Source organism: Narcine bancroftii, chromosome 3, assembly GCF_036971445.1.
Source record: "Narcine bancroftii isolate sNarBan1 chromosome 3, sNarBan1.hap1, whole genome shotgun sequence".
Lineage (NCBI taxonomy): Eukaryota > Metazoa > Chordata > Chondrichthyes > Torpediniformes > Narcinidae > Narcine > Narcine bancroftii.
In genome coordinates, this window is record NC_091471.1 from 47386352 (window position 1) to 47405565 (window position 19214).

Below are 19214 nucleotides of genomic sequence, written 5' to 3' on the forward strand. Positions count from 1 at the left end.
TCCAATTTAACTGAAATGTATATGTCATTCACTTTTAATCTCAACATCCAGTCTGTTTTCTTTCTTGTTTTCAGTCACAACATCTGCATAAAATTCCTCTATCTCCCTTTCATCTACCGAATGAACCTTGTTTTGTTGCAGTAGGAACCAAGTGCAATGGGCAGAATGGTTACTTTTGTTGCACATATTGTATGTTTTACCATATGCTGGACACATTTTGGTAGGTGTTGTGCCCTGCATCGACAACATGGCTTTCGATTATCCCTTTCATTTTTGTTCACTGGCCATGCCTCTTTCCCTTTTGGCACACTTTTTTTGTTTAACGTTTTATGTCCATTCTTGCTCACTACATCCACATTGCAGTTAGTTTCACTGAACAGCTCTTTTCCCTGCGTTTTTACAGTTTCTGCAGCTCTACAGAGTGCTATGGCTCTCTTAGCAGTCTTTCCCTTAGACTATTATCTGGAATACCACACACAAGTCTGTCTTTTATCAATGAGTCTGAGTCCACCAAATTCACATGTTTTGCTTCTGTTTCTCAATTCAGTCACATACTGAACAATACTTTCTTCAGTTTTCTGTGCACGTGAAAAGTGTGCCTCTTAAATGTCACGTTACGTTTAGGTATGCAGTAGCCTCAAACTGTTCCAATATTTTTTTCTGGTTTCATTTTGTCTCCTTCAGCAGCAAATGTGAAGTTATTATATGCCTCCAGGGCTTCATCATGCACAAAATGTAAGAAAACTGACACTTTCACTTTATCACATTTCTCGTCAGCTTTGAATGCCACTAAATACAATCCAAGCTGCTGTTTAAATTTGTTCCAATTTTCAACCACATTTCCTGCCAGCTGAAGTTTCGCTGGTGGATGTAACCCTTCCATTTTTCTTTGTTACCTTATCTTCACTGATCATTTGCTGACTTTAGATTTTACTTTTTGAAGTATTTCCTTCATCCCACTTCTGACACTATGTTTCATCTTGTAGTTGTATGTGAGAGTTCTTAGACAACACATGGATGAAGGAAAAGTTTCTTTACTTTAAAATTGATATAAACAGTACACGAGGCATGCCATGAGGCTGCAAGCCTCCATTACAGGTAACATACTGTGTGTCAACCCCCTGCTGGCAGCCAAGTCTAATCAAACAGTAACTAACATCAAGGCCTTGCAAGTGACCATGCAAACATGATCACTATCATTACATTCCCTTCAAAGGGTGGAGTGATATCTGCAATTTTTCAATCCTCAAATTATTTCTGACTCCAGCATTAACTTAAAATATCACTGTCTCTTCAGTCTACACATAGAATCCTAGGGTGAAATCCAGTAATCAATATACATGACATAAATAGATGCAATCATATTGTGAAATTTTTCACATTGCCGAGACAGAAGAAACGAATATACAGCATGTTTTTCATAGTTTTGCAGCCATTAAAACAATATTTTATTATTTTAGTCACACTTTTGAAGAGTACTCAGTTTACATTAGTTCTTGGTGATGAACAGGAAAGCTATTCAGCCAATCAAATCTCTTCCAGCTCCCTGTGCAATTCCATTTCACCTCTAATTTTCTCATTAGCCCATTCTCCCCAAATAAAAAAATACAGATGAACATGGCCATCAGTGGATTCAGAGTCTGGCTGTGAAACAATGGGGAAATATCATTGCTTCTAACTTTATTCTATTATTGTTTGAGTGTGGCAGCCCACTACCTGATAGGTGTTCCGGCACATAAGATGGCGGTCGAACACAGCAATCCTGCAAGGACCATGACAACTAAATGGGTTTTCTCCCTGGACTGTGGCCACACAGCAGGAACAACAAGCACTAGTGAGAACATCAACCAATCAGCAGCTAACAAGCCTGTGATGTCATTTCTGCTGGAAGCGGCAGAATAACTAGACCCAGCAGGCCTATAAAAGGCAGGGTAAACCATTCAATAAAGGAGTATCGACCATACTTAATGCGCATCTCATTTCTGCACCCTGCTGTAGCACACTAGATTAGTGACCCCAACTGGTCCAAACAGCATTTTGGACCCAACGATGAAGAACAAGCAAAACTCCATGCAGTTTCGCCAAAATTGCCAATATTCTGAACTTCGCAGCCACTGGTGTGGTTCAGGCAGGCAGAGGTCCAGATCCAGATTCAACAGATCACAGCTGACACCACAGGGTACTACTATGTGGCGAGCTTGCTCGACCAGGATTATCGCTTTCCTCTGGCACCTCCATAGCAAGGAAAATATGGCCCTAAAAGAACTTTTAACCCACACTTTCAGGTTCTCAAAGCGCAAGCACGCAGTCCAACAGTTGCACAAGCACTCTTTGGGGGAACAGAGCCTCTTGAGCGACGTGTTAGCTTTAACCAATGGCCACAAGTGTTGCCTGCTCTTTGATCGGATCTTCCTGGAGCAATTACTGGAGGATATCAGGCTGCTGCGCACCAAAGGAGGATTTCAACACCTCGGTGGCGGAAATGGTGTCCGGCGCACCTCTTCCCGAGGAATTCCTGGCCACCGCCATAGACATGGACGAGCCACCAGCAGCAATCATGGAAAGACAGGGAACACCTGGACACGCTGGCCCTCGCACAGCCCTCACTGCATGGCCAGCCCTAAACATTCATCCCTGGGGACCTGAAAAGCTGCAAGTAAGTCTTTATGTGATAAGGAGCGCACTGGGTGCCGCTTCAGTGGCCGTACCAGGGGCCCTACTGAGTCATCAGACACAACAGGACCACATGTGCTGGATAATGGCAGCAAGAGAAAGATATTTACTATTGACTGCCTCAAACCAGCACATTTGGACACCAGTCAACCCATCACCCCACCATCTCCATGCCATAAAGGCAAGCCTCCCAAAATCAGAGACAGCGCCCAGAATGCCAGTTATGAGGGGGGTTTGTGTGGCAGCCTGCTAGCCGATAGACATTTCAGCACACAAGATGGCAGTCAAACAAAGTGATCCCACAAGAACCACACCAACTAAATGGCCTTTCTCCCCGGGCTGCAGGCTGTGCTATGGGAAACGACGAGCACTGGCAAGAACACCAACCAATCAGCAGGTGGCAAGCCTGTGATGTCATTTCCGCAACTAGGCCCAGTTGGCCTATACAAGGCAGGGAAAACCATTCAATAAAAGGAGCATCAACTCTATTAATGCACGTCTTAATCCTGTGCCCTGCTGTAGCACACACTATACAAGTTTACATTGTGCAGACCTCCTTACACATTTTTTGTTCTGGACATCCTATCACATTTGTCATCTGTCCATCATCACCCTTCTCATCTGGTTCCATCATCATCTGCCAGCCTCTCTCCCACTCCTCCCTCATACTATGATATTCTTGCAATCTCCTCCCCTCTCATTATTGGTGCAGGAACTTTATAAGAAACAATGGCATGCCTTTTGCCTCCACAGATACTGCTCAATTTGCAGAGTATTTGTGTTGTTTTTTTGACCCTGTCACAGGCTTCCATTTTGAGGTCCATTTTCTTTCTTATTACAATTGCATCTCAAAATCCATCGGTTAACTTCTCCAGTTCTAATGAGAGGGCTTTGGTCTGGTACATTAATTTGGTTTCACTTTTCACTGATACTACCCCATATGCAGACTATTTCTAGTACATCTTCCTTTAATTTCAAAACTAGATCTTCTCTGCAATGTTTGCCTCATTGAGCAGCAGCCCCTCAATCTTCTTGGTCAAATCCAAAAGACATTGTGCTTCCTGCCCAGTGTAGTGCGATACAAGATGGCTGATAAAACCAATGTGGGATTCACAAATTCTGCAAGGGTCGGGAGCTACCTGAAAGCATGGATGGATGGCTTGTTTGAGATGGTACATTCCTTTTTCTGTTAACCTTGGAGTTTTAAGTTTCTTTGATGCTAGTCCAAATACATCATCTCTGTTGTTTAGTCATGGCTCAGAGACTCCCTGGAGTCAGATCGCAATCAATTCCCATGGATAGAAAATGTTCATGATATGGACAACATCCAGGTAAATGAGACTTGCCTAGAATGCCAATGTGGTTGGCATGGATGAATTGGGCTTCAGAGCCTGTTGCATGCTGCCTGACTCAACAACAATGGTGCATTCCCCATGCACTTCTTCTCCCCAAAGGCAGCGATGAGAACATCCTCCACCTTGTAAACTCTTCCAAAGACCGGGCTTATAGTAGAGGACATTTTGGAAATCTGTCAATGCCACGGATAATGCAATGTCGGCACTGGTTGTATCATTCCTGTATATTTAGCCACCACATTACTGTAGCCTACAGTAATGACTGAATTTGATGTCATGATCTCTCAACACCCATCACCTCAGTTATTTCCAGGCTGATGGGGAATTTCAATTTTCTCCTTCGCTAAGCTCTTAGTGAAGTCAGACATCAACACCAAGGCTCCAAAATCCTGCATGAGGACACAAGCTAAAGTCATGTGCCCTGATCTCAGCAAATAGTTTTGAACCCCATGGACTTTCTAAAACCACGTGAAGTAGTACAACATGGCTATGTTAAATTTATAACGACTAAGCTTGTATTCAGCCTCATAATTGAACAATTAATATTTTGTCTTTCAATGCCCTCATCAGATGATAAAATGAACATGGTACTAAAAGTTCTGGCTGGATGTCACTGATCCATCGGTCTCATGCATTCACTTACCAGGAATGGACAACATTCATTCAACGGTAGAATATTTCTCAAAGACAGAGGCAAGAACAGATCCCACTTAGCACGTCAGTTGATCATAGGTGAAATTATATTTGTTCTGTTGACAAGGCGTTTCACACGAATTCTCTTTCAGGAGTTTTATTTGACTCAAATGCACCAGAAGATTCCCTGTACTATACCATTTTCAACAGACAAACCACACCTTACAGCAATGCCCAAAGGTTAACTACTACATGCAGTTAATCATTACAAATGAACGAGTGATCACCAAATACTGAAATTGTCAGGGCAGAGCAGTCACTACCTTTTGTTACATTGACCTGAGAAAATATCGAAATTACTCAAAAACAAATTGGCTGGGTTCAAACAAAGCAAATCCCTTAATGGAGTGATCATGTACTGGTCAAATTACTGGTTTAATATCTCAGGAACCTCCTGTGGAGTTAAAATATACTGGTTCATTGCAAAAATCCACCTGGTTTTCTAATATGTTGTAGGTTTGTAAGGAAGGACAAACAGGAGAGGAAGCACAAATATAGTCATTTGAAATGTTTAAAATGTGTCTATTTCAATGCAAGGAGTATTAGGAATAAAAATGAACTTGGAGCGTGGATAAGTACCTTGAATTATAATGTTGTGGCCTTTACGGAAGCTTGGCTGACAGAACAGGAACACTGGCCGATGCAGGTACCAGGATTTAGATGTTTTTAAAGGGATAGGAGGTAAGAGAGAGATGGGGGTGGGAAAGCAGCATTACTGGTCAGAGATAACATCACAGCTGCAGAAAGGGAGGATGCTGTGGAAAGATTATCTACTGAGTCTGTGAGGATAGAAGTCAAAAATAGGAAGGGAGCAATCACTGTATTGGGAGTACTCGTTAGGCCCCAAAAAGCCCTTGAGACATTGAAGAACAGATAAGTAGGCAGGTTTTGGAATGATGCACAAATAACAGGGTTGTTGTCATGGGAGACTTCAACTTCCCAAATATTAACTGGCATCTCCTTACTGCAAGAGGAATGGATGAGGCTGAATTTGCCAGGTGTGTCCAAGGAGGATTCCCGACACAGTTATGTAGACTGACCGAAAGGCTGTACTGAACCTAGTACTGGGTAATGAACGTGGACAGGTGACAGACCTCCCAGTAATAGTGACAAGGATGAATGCAGATAAAATGGAAGAGTTTTGAATTGGGGAAGGACGAATTGCAATGGGATGAGACAGGAATGAAGGAGAGTAAATTGGGAACAGATGTTCTCGGGAGAAAGCACAAAAGTAACGAGGAGGATGTTTTGGGACCACTTGCATAGGGTTCTGGATACACTTGTTCCACTGAGACAGGGGAAAGTTGGTACGAAAAGGAAACCATGATTGACAAAACAAGAGAGGCAGCTAGTTATGAGGAAGAAGGAAGCATATAATAGATTTAGGAAGCAAATGAAAAGAAGGGGACATTTGCTATCTAGGTCCACACCATTATTTTCTTTACTCTGGCCCAGCAAGTTTCAAGTGAAACACAAATGTCTACAGACACTGTGATTGTTGTCAAAACAGAATTGCTGGAGGAAGTCAACCAGTCACACAGTATCCATTGTAGGGAAAGATACCATAATCAAGATACGAGCAAAAAAAAGACAAGCATCTGTATTGAAGGCTGGGGAAAGAAGTGGGGTGGTAGATAAAAGGAAGGAGTACAGGCCATCAGCCAAAGGTGTTAACAAGATATGGCAAGAGGAAAGGTTAGAAATAAATTTAGCTCAGAAAGGACGCAGAGGGAAAAGAGGCAGAGCTAGAGGAAAGGAAATAAGGAAGGTTGTTGGCGGTGGGAGGGGGGGATTTCAACAGAAACCAGAGAAGAGTAACAGCACTGATTTATCACAGCTTATAAAGAATTAAAGATACACTCACTCATTTCGTTCAGCACACCATGAAGTCAACTTTCTTCTGTTATTATTCACTAGACACAAATTGCATTCTTCACCTACCCAAACACCACCCAGCTAAACTCCTCTGACCTTATTGGCTCACAGGTGATCCTGACGCTCTCACTCTATTCATCCTGTGTCTGAGATTTGTCACACTTGTACTGATGCCTAACACACCCACACATGTGCATCATTACTCCCGCACGTCACATCGCTTTCATCATCAGCGATAGCTGGCACCACTCCCAATGAATGTCCAGTATGTGTCCGCAACAAGATCGATGCGAATGACATCTGGTTGGAGGGTGCCAGATGGAAGATGTGATGTTCTTCAAAATGGGGTTGTCTCAGTCTGACAGTGCACGAGACCATGCGCCAGCCAGTTTGAAGTCAACAGTTCTCCATCACATTCAAAAGGGCCATTCAGGATGGGTTATAAATACTGGCCTTCACTGTACTGTCCAGGTCCCAAGAAATTAGCAGGTTTTTTTAAAAATCTATGCTCATACCAAATAAATGCATATATTTTATTCTATGTGATGTTTAATGCCAGCTGTTCTCATCTCCACAACCTAACCACCACCACAGATGTTATCACTTGGAATTTGGACGTACTGAATTCAGCACGAAAGGCAGGCCAACACAGAAGCTTTACAATTCATTCCCATTGCACAATTATTGTTTGGGGACAAGGGTGGAGATAATGGAATCTCATGAGGTAGATTACTTTTTCCTACAGCAAAGGCAATCAATTGGACAAGCATTTAAAGTACAAAGAAATTATTGAGAAAAAAGTGCTACTTGTAAAAGGAAACATTTGTAGTAAAAATAAATTGCAGTGAGTGAATCAGACCTACATATAAAATATGCAAAGTTCCATTTCAATTCAAGCAGGGTGGCCACCAAGGCTGCTGGATAGGGGAACTCAGTGGGTCAGGCAGAATCCATGGAAAGCAATAGTCAACATTCCAGTCCAAACATCTCCATCAAAAATGGAAAGAAAATCTGGTGGATACCCAAATGCAAAGGGTGGGGGGGGGGGGGGAGGAGAGAAGCACTGGCTGGCAGTAGTGAAAGGGGTAAGAAATGAGATGATCAGGGGAAGGGGCAGAGGGCTAAGATGGACCCAAGAGGATGGAAAATGTAGGTGACTGGCAGGTAGAAAGGCAGAAGAGGGAAAAGAGAAGGAAAAAAGGAGGGCCACATGGAATATTTACATTGGGGAGACCAAATTCAGGTTGGGCAGGGTGGGAGGAAACAAAATTATCACTTTGACAGAACCTCTGCCACATCCACTGCAACTAAAAGGACCACCCAGTGGACAACCATGCCAATACCACTTCCCAATTCTACACTGTCTGTTCATGGCCTACTGTACTGCTAGGTGGAGGACACCATACCTTGTGTTTATTTTGGTACTCCACATCCACCCAGAGCCCATTCACCAGTCCACACGCACCAATGGCACAAGTGAAGACAGTAGATACCTTCAAGTTTTTTGGAGTAAACATTTTCAGTGACTAACCGGGACCAACCACATCACATAAATGGTCAGGAATACGCACCAATACCTCTACTTCCTTAAAAAAACAAGTTTGGCATGGTCCCCACACCCTTCAACTTCTACAGGTGCATCAACTAGCTGTGTGAGATCTAAGCTGCAGAAGGTGACAAATCCAGCTCATAAGATTAAACAGACTTCTTCCCCTCCACCAACACTTCCCATTGACTTCCCCTCCACCAACACTTCCCATTGACTCGGAAAGGCAGCCAACATACCCATCACACCTCAGCCATGCTCCTTTGAGAAGAAGGTTCAAGTGTGTGAGAGATGATGCATCAACAAAATTCAAAGACAAATACCTGAATGAACCCCTCAATAGTGATCTCATGCTCCTATTATGTATAAATTGATCATTTCACTGTAACACTCCATATTGCAATGTGCTCTTGTGCTTTGTATTGGTCTACTCATGAAAACAAACTCTTCCCCCAGTGCTGGGTATAATGGGACAACACAAACTTAATTAAATATTTGGATATTGAATTGTTATGGATTTTAATCTGTTAAATGAAATATCAACAAAGGATTTTTACACGGACCATAAACCAATAACTGATGCAGATAGATTGTAATTGGATAGGAAAGCATATAGTGCCCTTTACAGAAAGGACAGCGAATGCTTTAAAGCACACATGTCAAACTCTGGTCCGCGGGCCAAATTTGGCCCGAGATATAATTATATTTGGCCCGCAAGATCATTTCAAAAATGTATTAGAGTTAGCCCGCCCTGCAGCGAGAGCCGATGCTGTTTTTTTGGTAATGTCACCCCCACCATCCTCCCCCTTCATTGCACATCCTTCCCCATTGTAACACGAGAAATTGTAACACGAGAAGTCTGTCGATGTCATCAGCCGGCAAGCCAGTTGGAAGGCTCCCCGCACAACCAGTCACTTCTCCCACCTGTCGAGCGGTGCAGCGGATTGGCGAGCGCCTGTGATTTCCTGTCGGCGTGACGGACATGGCAGGCTGCGCACGGCCCCCGGGCAGCACGAGCCCCGCGCGACTGGCACCGGACGGCCCTTCCACAGCGCGAGCGCACTTCTCCCGGTTGCCACGGCCTTCAGCGCTTGCACCCGCGCGGACCCCAGTGACGGCTGGTTCGGCCCTGCACGTGAAGAGAGAGATGGTGGCTGTCCGCAAAGGCTGATCGGCAGCGCGCTGGGCCTGAGTGGATGGGTAAGCAGGGGTGGGCAGAGGGTGTAGGTGAGGAGTAATGGGCAGGGGAAGTTATGGTGGTGCAAGGGGCAGTTAGAGGGAGGGATGAGTAGAAGGAGGGGTGGATAGGGAAGAGGTAAAAGGGGAGGGGCAGGGAGAGTAGGGGAGGGGTGATTAGAGGGTGAGAGACGGGTAAAGGTAGGAACAGGTTGAGGGGAGAGGCAGTAGAGGGGCGTGTATAGGATGGGGTGGGTAGAGGCAGAGCGAGTGGAGTGAGGGGTGAGTAGAGGTTGGGTAAAAGACTGGTCAGGTAGAGGGATGGTGGGTCGAGGGTGAATAGAGGCCTAGAGCCTGAGGAGTGAGCAGGAAATGCTGAGTCCTGATGCAGGCCAAAATGGACACAGCCTGTGAATGCTGACTACATCTCCACAGGGACCAAATATGTTTCCCTCAGGTCAAGCAAAGGGTGAACTTGAGCTACCTACTCCTGACCTGTAACATTATCCTCCTAAAGTTATATCTTAAAGTTTAACATTACATATGTTGAAAGAAGAGAAAACATCCAGATGTTGTTGAAAATTTTCAATAAATATTTAGTTCGGCCCTCAACTTAGTCCAAGTTTTTAATTTTGGCCCTCTGTGAATTTGAGTTTGACACCCCTGCTTTAAAGCATCAACAGTGCCTGCAATTTTTCCATGTGTAAATAAGATGCAAGTACCCTTTTGAGAAAAATGCTCTTTTAAAACTATTCCTTAATTTATACTCCCAGATGGACAAAAAAAAAACCTTTTCTAATCCTTCACTTTTTTTGCCAGCCCAATTTCACGGCATGACCAGAGTTTAAATGGATTCCTCAGTGATTCGTGTCATGGTTGTTTATGGTGTCATTCTCATCCATGTAGAAACTGTATACACTAACAGAAAGTTGTTTTAAATAACAAAAAAAAAAAATCACAAATTCTCATCTGCTTTGGGCATATGGACAAAATAGACCATTTTAAAGAGCAAAAATGGTACTGGATGAACTCCAGAGTTCAGGCAACAATTATTTTCATTTTTTGTTGTTTAATTTTAGATATACAGCACAGTAACAGGTCCTTCAGGCCCACAAGCCCATGCCACCCAATTGACCTGCAATCCCCATAGGTTTTGAAGGGTGGGACAAAACCAGAGCACCACAAATATGGGGAAAATGTGTAAACTCCTAAAAGAAAATGCTGGATTTGAACCCTGCTTGCTGGCACTAAGAGCAGCATTGTGCTAACTGCTTACGCCAACCGCCCCCTCCCAATTATTTCAAAGATGACAAAAAAGTGAATTTATTATCACAGACCTTTAATCCAGCAAGTCCATTCTTGCTTCTATTGAAGCATTCCAGAGAGTTCCACTTCTCCTTACTCCATTTATCCTGCCCACCCCCTCCTCCGCTTTCTTGCAAGCGTCAACACCAAGATAATGTGCAGATGATGTCACATCTTATCTTGCTTTGTATTGAATTAGTAACCCAAATATCATCCTTCTGGCATTGAACTCCTGTCAAGTGCAGGATTATGAAAGCTTTTGTGGTGTTCAATCACAAACATCCTGAAAAATGCTGGAATTGGACGAGGAAGGTTAAACACCAAGCAGAAGCTGAATATGGAAGTGAATGAAAACAATAAAAGTAAAATTGCAAACAGTTAACAAATTATAAGAGTGAAATACAATAGGCTGCAGATGCTGTGATTGTATAAAAACACAGAAATGCTGAAGGAACTCAGCTGGTCATTTCAGCAATACATCGTTGTCTCCTATAGATGTTGAAATGACCAGCTGAGTTCCTCCGGCATTTCAATGTTTTTATTACAATCAAAAGAGCAGAAGGATTTTGGGAAAGTTGTGGAGGACAGAATCCAGGTCAGTAAAAGTGAAACAATTTGTTTTTTTAAAATAGCTTGATTGATCAATAAATACACCTGGGATCAGCGATGGTCTTGAAGGCTTGAACAGGTTGCACGTAACACTACAGACGTGTTTCGAAAGTTACCAAGCAGTTTTAAAAATGTTCCAACAGCCTGTCCTCGGACATACTTGGATATTCAACAATTTAACGAAGGTGTTGGCTTCAATTTTGAAAACATTTACAATACAGGGATCATATTTCACGTACATTTTACATTACCTGCATCTTAGTCAAAAGATCTTATTAAAGATGTAGGAAGTTCAATGCACAAAAATTCTTACTTGCTGCGGCCAAATAGGTATATATGCAAGATACACCAACCACAACAAATGATCAGAGACATGACAGAGAAAGAGATCATGAGAACAGGTACATCAATATTGACAGTTGCACTTGTACAAGAAAAAGGGAAAGTGATGTTTCAGTGGTGCAGCAAGATGATTTGGTGGTTCTAGGCTGGTTTATGGTTAAGGTTAGAGAAGTGAAGGGAAGTCCAAGACCCTGATTGCAGTTGGATTAAAAAAAAAAGTGGTTCTTGACCTGGAAGTGCTGAATTTACACTTCTGTACCTTCTGCTAAAGAAAGGATTGCGTCCAGGGTGGTAAGAGTCCTTAAGTGATGTTGGCATCCCTCAAGGAAATTCCTCAAATGGATGCTTCCAATGCAATTTTAACTACATTGAATTGAGACCATCATCTCTGTGAAGAGAGAACAGAATATACATCATTTGATGGCACATTGAGTAATATGCAGACCAGAACACCATTCCATCCTGAATGACCCAGAATTGATCTGAATGTTCAGAGAACATTCAAGTTCGGTGCTTGATTAAAATACAGGTACAAGTTTTAGTTATTTGGAGGAGCACCTTTTACATCAAATAGCTCATTAAATTCCTTCCAAAGGCTTCGAGAATGCCAGCAGAAGCCGAGAAAACACAGGTAAAATACAAGGCTGGAATAGATACAATCTCAAGCCAGCAGATGCAGTACAAATGCTCCATTTGAAAAAAAAATCTTTATCATCACTGAGACACATCAGGGCTAAAACAAATTTTTAAAAAGCAGTTGTGGGTTCCTGGAATGCATTGTCGGGGGTAGTGATGGAGGTTTGAACAACAGGGGCACATAAGAGACTCAGACAGGAACACAGAGATGAAAGAAAAATAGAGAGCCATGAGGTACAAATGATTTTTGTTTTGGTAGGTATACAGATGTGTCGGCACAACATCATGGGCCAAAGGGCCTGTACTATGTTGTGATATTAAATGTTCAATTCAAATACAGTTTCTGAAAAATACATAATTACATTATATTTTATCATCCACAAGTGACAATTTTGAATCACTGCTCAGGCAAACAATCAGACTATTTCAATTTAAACAGGAATAGACAGTTTATTTCACAATGAAGCACCAATAAAACTGCTCCCCTCATTTTCTCCTCTATTTCAGGAGAGAGGTTCAACAATAAATACAAATATTTTGTCTTCTCTCCTCCACTACATTCCACCAGCTCTTGCACACAATGGAAGACAAATGAGAATTTCATTGCAACAAGTACACAAAAGTGCTGGAGAAACTCAGCAGGTCGTCCAGCAGCCATCGGTAGTCCAAGGCATATGACATTTTAGTCCTGAGCATTTCTTCGGTAATGTCAAAAATTTGGCAGAAGATGCCCAAATTTAAAAAAAAAAAGGGCGCAAGTGACCTTCCCACAGTGGTGGATCTTTCGGATACACAGGTTCTGAACTTTCATCAGGATAATCATGGCCGGACACCTGTCATTGTTCAGAATCTTCCCAATTTCTGAATAATTTTGATTTTCCATCCCTTAAAGCCTGCCGGAGTCACGCTTGTTGCCTCTGCCCCCCTCTGAATTGCGCTGCCACCTCCGCCCCGCGTCGTGCACCTGTGTCTGTCCCTCACTTCACCCGCCCAAGTCGTGCTGCTCTCTCCCCCCGCCCCCCCCCCCCACTGTACCAGCACCAGGGGAATGGCCCCCTTCTCAGTTCCCCTGCGCTGATGCTGGTACAGCGGTTTCTGCTGTGTGGGGGATTATGGGTAGCGACGATTACCACCGAGCTGCCAATGGGCCACATGATGCTGGACGGGCATCAGTATAGATGATTCAGAGGCGCTTATAAAGTAGCGGAACTTGACGGGATACACAGAAGTTGAGTGAGGGTTGTATCAGCTCATGTTTGGTGCCAAACTCCATCTTTGATGAGCAGATGTCACCTACCGAAAAAAGTGAGGGTTTTGGAGGTTGTTAGTTTTCAGAATTCTGGATTAAAGTTTAGGCACCTGTATTATTCCACAGCATTGAACCAAGCTTCTTTATCTCAGTGTGGTTATAATGAATGCACTTCTGCATTGAACAGTTGCAAACTAGTCTACTCATGTTAACTGTTAATTTTTATGACATAAAAAACATTCTAAATGCATCTGTCATGACATCCCTAAACCCTCTACAGTCAATCAAGTCCTTTTTAAATTAAAGCTACAATAATATTGTAAATGCTAAAGCCAGTTGGCGCATCACTTGCTCAAACTTTAGATAATTTACTTCTAATTTGATTGACTGATTAATTTGTTGGCATCAAATATTGGTCTGGACATAGAAGGGAAAAAAAATATCAATTGCTCCTTTTGAAAATGACTTTACAAATCTTTTTCAGCCTCTGGTGCTTGTTGAGAAATGAAACCAAGTGCTTTTCAAGTTAAAAAATGAAGCCTTGCACAATGCAGTGCACCCTCGCTGCTACACTTGATCTCAACTCAGATTGCTGAAGTCGTAGTCAGACTTTAGTGCCTCATTTTATCCCTGGTATCTCTTTTTGAATACTGTTTCAAGAGTTTAAAAAAAGGTAGACTTTGATTCATTGATAACACCAGAGAATACTGAGCAAATGGAATTGATATACATGATACAATTTCATTTCAAGATAGAACAAGCACAGGGAACTATTTCACCAATACAAAATTTCTGATCCCTACATTTGTTGAAACATTTACTATTTTAAGTCAAAAAGCCACCAAGAAATTTCAAATATCAACTAATTACATTTGGTGAATAGCTCGCAGACAATAGTTCATATGAGCTGCATTAGTGACTCAGCAGGGATTTAAAGTTAATTTCTAAGATTAGTTCATTTTGAGCCAAGAGCAGAGAACAAAATCATGGAAGAAATTATTCATTCCTCAAGATCATTAACTGCTCAGTGGATGAAAAAAGGTTATTTTACCCATTTATATATATATTTTTAAAAAATATATTTTATATATATATTTATATATTTTTTCATATTCATATATTTTTTCATATTCATATTTTTTCATATTCATATTTTTTCATATTCATATTTTTTCATATTCATATTTTTTCATATTCATATTTTTTCATATTCATATTTTTTCATATTCATATTTTTTCATATTCATATTTTTTCATATTCATATTTTTTCATATTCATATTTTTTCATATTCATATTTTTTCATATTCATATTTTTTCATATTCATATTTTTTCATATTCATATATATTCATATTCATATATATTCATATTCATATATATTCATATTCATATATATTCATATTCATATATATTCATATTCATATATATTCATATTCATATATATTCATATTCATATATATTCATATTCATATATATTCATATTCATATATATTTATATTCATATATATATTTATATTCATATATATATTTATATTCATATATATATTTATATTCATATATATATTTATATTCATATATATATTTATATTCATATTTATATTTATATTCATATATATATTTATATTCATATATATATTTATATTCATATATATATTTATATTCATATTTATATTCATATTCATATTTATATTTATATTTATATTCATATATATATTTATATATTTATATTCATATATATATTTATATATTCATATATATATATTTATATATTTATATTCATATATATATTTATATATTCATATATATATTTATATTCATATATATATTTATATATTCATATATATATTTATATATTCATATATATATTTATATATTCATATATATATTTATATATTCATATATATATTTATATATTTATATTCATATATATATTTATATATTTATATTCATATATATATTTATATATTTATATTCATATATATATTTATATATTTATATTCATATATATATTTATATTCATATATATATATTTATATTCATATATATATATTTATATTCATATATTTATATATTTATATTCATATATATATATATATTTATATTCATATATATATTTATATATTTATATATATATTTATTTTCATATATATATATATATATTTATATATATATTTTCATTTATATATATATATAAATATATATATATCTTTGGCTTGGCTTCGCTGATGAAGATTTATGGAGGGGGTAAATTTCCACGTCAGCTGCAGGCTCGTTTGTGGCTGACAAGTCCGATGCGGGACAGGCAGACACGGTTGCAGCGGTTGCAGGGGAAAATTGGTTGGTTGGGGTTGGGTGTTGGGTTTTTCCTCCTTTGCCAGTGAGCTGGGCTCTGCGGTCTTCTTCAAAGGAGGTTGCTGCCCGCCAAACTGTGAGGCGCCAAGATGCACGGTTTGAGGCGATATCAGCCCACTGGCAGTGGTCAATGTGGCAGGCACCAAGAGATTTCTTTATGCAGTCCTTGTACCTTTTCTTTGGTGCACCTCTGTCACGGTGGCCAGTGGAGAGCTCGCCATATAACACGATCTTGGGAAGGCAATGGTCCTCCATTCTGGAGACGTGACCCACCCAGCGCAGCTGGATCTTCAGCAGCGTGGACTCGATGCTGTCGACCTCTGCCATCTCGAGTACTTCGACGTTAGGGATGAAAGCGCTTCAATGAATGTTGAGGATGGAGCGGAGACAACGCTGGTGGAAGCGTTCTAGGAGCCGTAGGTGATGCCGGTAGAGGACCCATGATTCGGAGCCGAACAGGAGTGTGGGTATGACAACGGCTCTGTATACGCTTATCTTTGTGAGGTTTTTCAGTTGGTTGTTTTTCTAGACTTTTTTGTGTAGTCTTCCAAAGGCGCTACTTGCCTTGGCGAGTCTGTTGTCTATCTCATTGTCGATCCTTGCATCTGATGAAATGGTGCAGCCGAGATAGGTAAACTGGTTGACTGTTTTGAGTTTTGTGTGCCCAATGGACATGTGGGGGGGCTGGTAGTCATGGTGGGGAGTTGGCTGATGGAGGACCTCCGTTTTCTTCAGGCTGACTTCCAGGCCAAACATTTTGGCAGTTTCCGCAAAACAGGACGTCAAGCGCTGAAGAGCTGGCTCTGAATGGGCAACTAAAGCGGCATCGTCTGCAAAGAGTAGTTCACGGACAAGTTTCTCTTGTGTCTTGGTGTGAGCTTGCAGGCGCCTCAGATTGAAGAGGCTGCCATCCATGCGGTACCGGATGTAAACAGCGTCTTTATTGTTGAGGTCTTTCATGGCTTGGTTCAGCATCATGCTGAAGAAGATTCAAAAGAGGGTTGGTGCAAGAACACAGCCTTGCTTCACGCCATTGTTAATGGAGAAGGGTTCAGAGAGCTCATTGCTGTATCTGACCCGACCTTGTTGGTTTTCGTGCAGTTGGATAATCATGTTGAGGAACTTTGGGGGGCATCCAATGCGCTCTAGTATTTGCCAAAGCCCTTTCTTATTAGTCCATGCCGTAACAAATCCTCACCCTCCTAGTCCCATGTAACTATCCAGTCTTTCCTTAAATGTAACTAATGATCCCGCCTCAACCACGTCTGCCGGAAGCTCATTCCACATCCCTACCTCCCTTTGTGTAAAGAAATTTCCCCTCATGTTCCCCTTATAATTTTCCCCCTTCAATCTTAAACCATTCCCTCTAGTTTGAATCTCCCCCACTCTTAATTGAAAAAGCCTATCCACATTTACTCTGTCCCTTTTAAAATCTTAAACACCTCTATCAAGTCCCCCTTCAATCTTCCTGAAGTGAAAAATTGTTAAAATTCTTTGCTGGCTTCTTCACTTCCAGGTGGAGTTTCATCTTTAATCTACTCTTTTTACCTGCCATTTCAAAACTGGCCCATACTTTACTTGAATCACCCACACATGTATGGGTGGCAGAGCTCCCCAGTATACTGGCAATAATGTACAATTTTTGCAAAGCTGAAACAGAGTTCATTTTTTTGTGTCACTAGGTGGGCTTCGTGCATGTGATATATACCTTTAGCTGGCACAAGGCAAGAGCTATGCAACAGACCTTCTGATAAAATATTTGTTTTGGAATATTTTATCAGTTGATTGCATTTGAAAAGGTTGCAACAAGGTTGATAGATGTGCATTTCAAGTTTCTAGTGTATAAAACTATACACAGATTGCAAAAGTCATTTTTATCATGAAAGCAGCTCAGAACAATAAAAACTTCCCATCCCTCCATGAACCATCCACATCTCCTGCTTCTGATGAAAGGCAGACAACATACTTAAAGGCCCAACACACACTGGGCACAACTCTCTTTCTTCCATCAGGGAGAATGTTCAACGAGTACAATAAAACATCAAAAGGCCTAAAGACAGTTTCTTACCTGCAGAGAAAATGCAATGGTTGTAAGAACTCACAAGGTCTCGCAGCATCCCCAGGAGGTAAAGATATACCTGTATAATCAACATTTCAGCCCTAAGCCCTTGAAGGTACAAGAATCAGGCAGGAACCTGAAAAGACTGGGAAGAAAGGCAAGGGGTGGAGTAGAAACCAACTGTTGAAAGGAAGTGATTGGACATAGTTAGGAGGAAAGGTGAGAATTAATAGGGTGAGGGAGTGGCTCTGTAAATGCAGAGATGGAGGGAGATGGAAAGACAAAAAGAGGAAAGGAGAAATAGGAATAGATGGGGTTGCAGGGGCCGATGGAAACTTGAGTTGATGTTAATGCCATTCAGTTAGAGGGTGCATAGACAAAATACGAAGTGTTGTTCCTCCAATTTGATGGGTGGTTTCAGTCTGGCAGTGCATGATAAAATGTCAGCATGGGATTGGAATGGTAATTGAAATGAGTTGCCACTGGGAGATCCCAGCTATTGTGACAGTCAGAGCCAAGGTGTTCAATGAGTGGTACAGGTGGCCAAGGGAATTTGAGATCAGTCTCCCTCCAAATAGGCTCCCACATCTCAAAAACCTTTTCTTTGACTCATCCCACTTGCTACAAATGGGTATATGCATGGGTCCCAGCTACGCCAGCCTTTTTGTTGGTTATACAGAGCAATCCATATTACAACCCTACACAGGTAAGGTTCCTCTACTCTTCCACATTGACAAATACGTTGTTGTTGCCTCCTTCACCCATGGAGGAGTTCATGAACTTTATCCACTTCATTGCCAACTTCCACCCTCACCTTAAATTAACTTGGTCCATCTCTTGCAATACTCCCCTTTCTCAATCTATCTGTTGCCATCTCTGGAGACAAACTCTCAACAGATATTTCTACAAAACCACCATTTCTTACAGGTACATTAACTACACCCTGTCTCCTGTAATGATTCCATTCCATTCTCACAATTCCTCCATCTCATCTGCTCACAGGACAAGGTCTTCCATGTCAGATCACCTGAGATGTCCCCTTTCAAAAATGAAGTGGTTTTCCTCCCCACCATTGCCATCAACCCTGGCTTCATCCACATATTCGCCATTACCTGCACATCTGCCCTGACCATCTTAGTAATCATGTACAAAGACGGGATTCCCCTCGTCCTCACCCAACCCCATCCCCATCGTGGCCTCCATATCCTCTGCCAATTCTGCCACCTACTATATACCACCACAAACCACATCTTCCCTTCTCTGCCTTCTGCAGGGACTGCTCCCTCTGTGACTCCCTCTTCACCTGCTCCCTTCCCACTAATCACCACCTGTGAACGCAGCAA

At 41.1% G+C, this 19214-nt stretch overlaps 1 protein-coding gene across 10 annotated transcripts in view; it reads right to left on the reverse strand.

The window, feature by feature from the left end:
• atp8b1 (ATPase phospholipid transporting 8B1) overlaps positions 1-19214 on the reverse strand; it is a 178599-nt gene that overhangs the window by 136563 nt on the left and 22822 nt on the right. For 6 of the 10 annotated variants that reach the window (XM_069923992.1, XM_069923991.1, XM_069923990.1 and 3 more), the window contains exon 1: positions 4672-4876. The exons of the other annotated variants lie outside the window; for them this stretch is intronic. In XM_069923992.1, coding sequence (XP_069780093.1) covers positions 4672-4687 — 16 coding nt within the window. In that variant the 5' untranslated portion in view covers positions 4688-4876. Of the gene's footprint in view, positions 1-4671; positions 4877-19214 lie in introns of those variants that run through there. 10 annotated transcript variants of the gene reach the window in all.